The sequence below is a fragment of the Emiliania huxleyi genome (assembly GCF_000372725.1).
Source record: "Emiliania huxleyi CCMP1516 chromosome Unknown EMIHUscaffold_1461, whole genome shotgun sequence".
Classification (NCBI taxonomy): domain Eukaryota; phylum Haptophyta; order Isochrysidales; family Noelaerhabdaceae; genus Emiliania; species Emiliania huxleyi.
In genome coordinates, this window is record NW_005201132.1 from 2,256 (window position 1) to 6,041 (window position 3,786).

Genomic DNA, 3,786 nt, shown 5'->3' on the forward strand with positions numbered 1-3,786 from the left:
CAGCGTCACGCCCGCTCGTGTCTCTGCCTCAGTCAGTGCCGACCCGCTGATGGCGGTCCCCGGCCGGCCGACGCCGGGCGACGCTCATGGAGATCGACGCCGCTTCCGACTGGCGAGCGAGAGTCTCACTCACCGGGGAGCTATGAAGAGCACCCAGCGGGCCGTGTGCACGGATGATCGGCATCTGGCTACGAGCAAAAGAGTTTGCTCCTAAAAGGGGTGAATGAAATGTGGTGCGTTTATGTGAAGCCTCCAGGGCTCGCACCTCAACCTCTCATAGACCAGCGCAAAGCGCGATAGCACGTATTTTCTTGTCAATAACAAGGTCTGCGAATGAAACTCGACAAAGACTTGTGAAAAGCCTGAGCTGCGGCGCACGTCCCCTCTTCGCTTCGGGGCGCACGCGCCTACAGTGTCAGAGCAGCGAGCCATCAGAATCTGTTTCCGCAGCGGCCCGCGCGGCAATGTTCTTTGAATTGGCCGTTGTTGCTGCGGCGGCCACTGACGGCGCGCCCAGCAGCGTGCTTGCTGATGCCCGCGCCATTGTCATTGGTGTGCCACGCCCCGACGACACGGGCGGGTCTCCGAGACTTGATGTCTACGTGGCAGCTGGCCACGGCTCGATCTTTGAGTTTGGGAAGCTCACGCCCGCCGCGGTATCGCTCGGCTTCAGGGGTGCAACTCCTGCGACAGTCGTCGGGGCCCCGCCAGGCAGCATTGCAAAGGTGGACAGCTCCGGCTCACCACCCGTGGTCAGCATCCTGCGCATCTCACCGGCTGGGTTGCCCGCATCGGGACGCCTCTGCACCGTCACCTTTGCAGCCGGATCGGCGCAGGGCGTGATCGAAATTGCCTATGACCGGCCAGAGAGCACGTGGGTGGAGGTGGGTGCCAGCGCCTCGGCCACGCGCGTCTCCTTTGCGACGGGCAACGGTCCTGGGTTCGTGGTGCTTTCCGGTCGTGACCGAGAGCGTCAAGTGCGTATCTTTGCTCAGCTTGACCACGTGCGCTCCCTGCAGCTGGCCTTCAACGGGCCGGCGGCTGGTGAGAGGGCGCTTGTGAGGCCGCGATCGAGCTACACGACAAGCAAGCAGACGCAGATCTCCGCCTTTTCGGGCGGCCGAAGGATAGGGTGGGGCTGTTTCAGCCCGCCATTCATGATTCCGAGCGGGGAGGTCCTCGGTGTCTTGACCTTCAGCGTGCCATTCTCGCTCCACCACTTTGACCTCGCGTCGAGCGACGCGCTGGTCGAGTCCAAGGCCTTCAAGCCTCTCGAGATGGTGATCGTGGACGGGGGCGGGGCGTTCCTTGGAGGGGACGAGGTGGCCTTACATGCACACGACGAGCTGTAGGTGGAAATGTGGGATAATTATTTGCCATACGCCGGGCGCACAAGAGGGGAGAGGGATCAGTTTCATCAGAGTGTGCGCCTTGAGCGATCGCCGATTGCCGATTCCGATCGGGATTCGCGCGGGAATTTTCACGGGATCGCGGCGCGAGTCTAAATAAATAAATAAATAAAACGGACACCTCTACTAGGAGAAGTCTTGTGTCTTGCGAAGATTTTCATTTATCAGACCGTGACTCGTGGGACATGCATGTAGAGTGCGACTTGAAATTACGGCTCTGTGGAAAAAAGGCTAACGCCTCTGCTGCTGCTCAGCCTCGGGGGGGGCTAGGGTTGCACGAATGCCTCTGCTGCTGCTCAGCCACTGGGGTCGGGACGACAAAAATGCTCTCGGCCCTGGCCAATTCGGTGTCGCGGGCGCTCTGCTCGCTGGGGCCGTCTCGCTTCCTCTGGGCGAGGACTGCGAGCCGCGCGAAGATAGCATCGAGTGCGGCGGCGGACTCGGGCGCGAGCGAGCCCTCGGCGCGCACGTACACGGGAGTCGTCAGCGGCTCGTCGGGTAGCAAGGGCGGCGGTAGTCGCGTGCACAGCAGCTGGCCCAGCGGCACCTGCGGCTCCGGGGGGCGGGGTGTTCTCTGCAAACTAGGGGCGAGGCTCAGCCGCATCTCCACGTTCTGAGACAGGCCACTAGGAAGCATCGCGACTATGTCGGGGGGCGTTGCTGGGAGAGGCAGGGCAAGCCTCGTCTCCCCCGGGCGCCCGCCGCACGGTGAGCAGCGTGAGCGACTGCTCGTCTTCTCCCCGGAAGACGGCCCGCCTGGCCGTACCGGCGGCGCATGCAGTCAGAGGCGCGTGGCATGCTGGGCGAGCGGCGGGTTGGGCTCCGGAGCTCTCCGCGCCTGAGACGGTAAAGGCAGCTGGGCTCTCTCCCCTCGTCCACCCGCGCGATGCCGCTGTTGTCGATGCGGAAGAGGGTCGATCGCGTCGTGCTCACGCGCGCATTCAGTCCCTCGCGTCCTTGCGGACGCGGGGCGGCGTCGGCGGCATTGGCAGTGGTGGAGGCGGAGGCGTTGGAGGCGGCGGCGGTGGAGGCGGCGGTGGTGAAGGCGGCAGCTTCGGCGGCGTCGGTTCCATGCCCCATACCGCTGGGGCGGTTGATGGGATGTGTCGATCTGCGCCACTGCGACAGAATCGACTGCGAGCTCTGGATCTCGCCACAGCCGCTTGCGATATTCGGATCGTCGCTCGATTTCGCGAAAGGCAGGGCGAAAGGAAGGGCACGAACCATTGATCCGGTGATGCCCGAGACCTCCTCGTCTTCTTCCTCGACCCGCATGCGGCAGACTCTGGTATAAGTAGCTCGCGATCAAAAGGGCAAAATGGAGGCAGGTAAGAAGAGGGCGATTTTGACCGTCGTCTTGACCAACTTCCGGCTCGGATGCATAACAGTGCTTACTCACTCATCCAAGCGGAAAACCCTCGAAGCCGTTCGGAAATGCACTGGTGGGAGAGAGAGAGATTTCTTGTGGGTGTGGGTAGGCCCTAAATAAAACGGCGGGAGGGGTAGGGCTATATCGACAGAGCTAGAGGGCTCAACCCGTCTGAACCACAGCGTGTCCCGACTCGACCGCCGGCGTCCCGGTCCGGGGGTGTTTCTCTTCTTATCCGTTACCATGTAGAGCAAGGTCGAGGGCGGGCCCTTTCGGGCTCGGGCCGCCCTCTCGCCCGCACCTCTGCGGGGCTAGCACGTGGCAGCGGCGGCTCAAGATCCCAGCGATCTCGAGTTCTTCACGCTATCCACTGCGCCGCGGCTTCGCCGCGCCCATCCAAGCCCAGGGCTTGGTTTGCTGATACCCGCATCTCGCTCTGCGCATCTCTGAGGCTACCCGCGCGCCGACTGCTACGCGCGCGGCGAGAGGCGCACCCCATCGGGGACAGGATTGAGGCCCCTGTACAAGCTCGGCAACGCTGCCGTCGTTGCCCTCCCGAGCCCTCAACACGATGCCGCACATTGCGCAACCCGTTCTGCGCACATGCCGCAGGGAGGAGTTTTCACTCTCCCGTCCGAGTTTCTCCTTCCTGCAGGGCGAGAGACATCAGCCTCTCTACTTCCAGGAGAACATCTACGCCACACGCTATCCCGACGGTCCACAACCCACACTCTCGCTGCAGTCGATCCAGCCCTCCGCACTCCCCACTGGAGATCTAGCCGAGGCCCCGGCGGACAGGATTGGAGCCCCTGTGCTGCGTCTGTGGTGATATGTGGGGGACACTTTCTCCTCCCTATTCATGTCAGTCACTCGACTGCGTCGAGGGGGGGGACGTCTGAACCACAGCGTGTCCCGACTCGACCGCCGGCGTCCCGGTCCGGGGGTGTTTCTCTTCTTATCCGTTACCATGTAGAGCAAGGTCGAGGGCGGGCCCTTTCGGGCTCGGGC

The 3,786-nt window shown here is 63.2% G+C and overlaps 2 protein-coding genes across 2 annotated transcripts; one reads left to right on the forward strand and one right to left on the reverse strand.

Moving 5' to 3' along the window:
- Window positions 1–464: 464 nt before the first annotated feature.
- EMIHUDRAFT_122737 (hypothetical protein) lies at window positions 465–1,352 on the forward strand (the record flags this gene model as incomplete). The annotated part of the gene is made up of 1 exon (XM_005787065.1): window positions 465–1,352. The coding sequence occupies one exon, from the start codon at window positions 465–467 to the stop codon at window positions 1,350–1,352; it is 888 nt and encodes a 295-aa protein (XP_005787122.1).
- A 307-nt stretch (window positions 1,353–1,659) lies between these two features.
- On the reverse strand, window positions 1,660–2,046 carry EMIHUDRAFT_252815 (hypothetical protein; the record flags this gene model as incomplete). The annotated part of the gene is made up of 1 exon (XM_005787066.1): window positions 1,660–2,046. One exon carries the CDS (start codon window positions 2,044–2,046, stop codon window positions 1,660–1,662), a length of 387 nt encoding a protein of 128 aa, XP_005787123.1.
- Window positions 2,047–3,786: the final 1,740 nt, after the last annotated feature.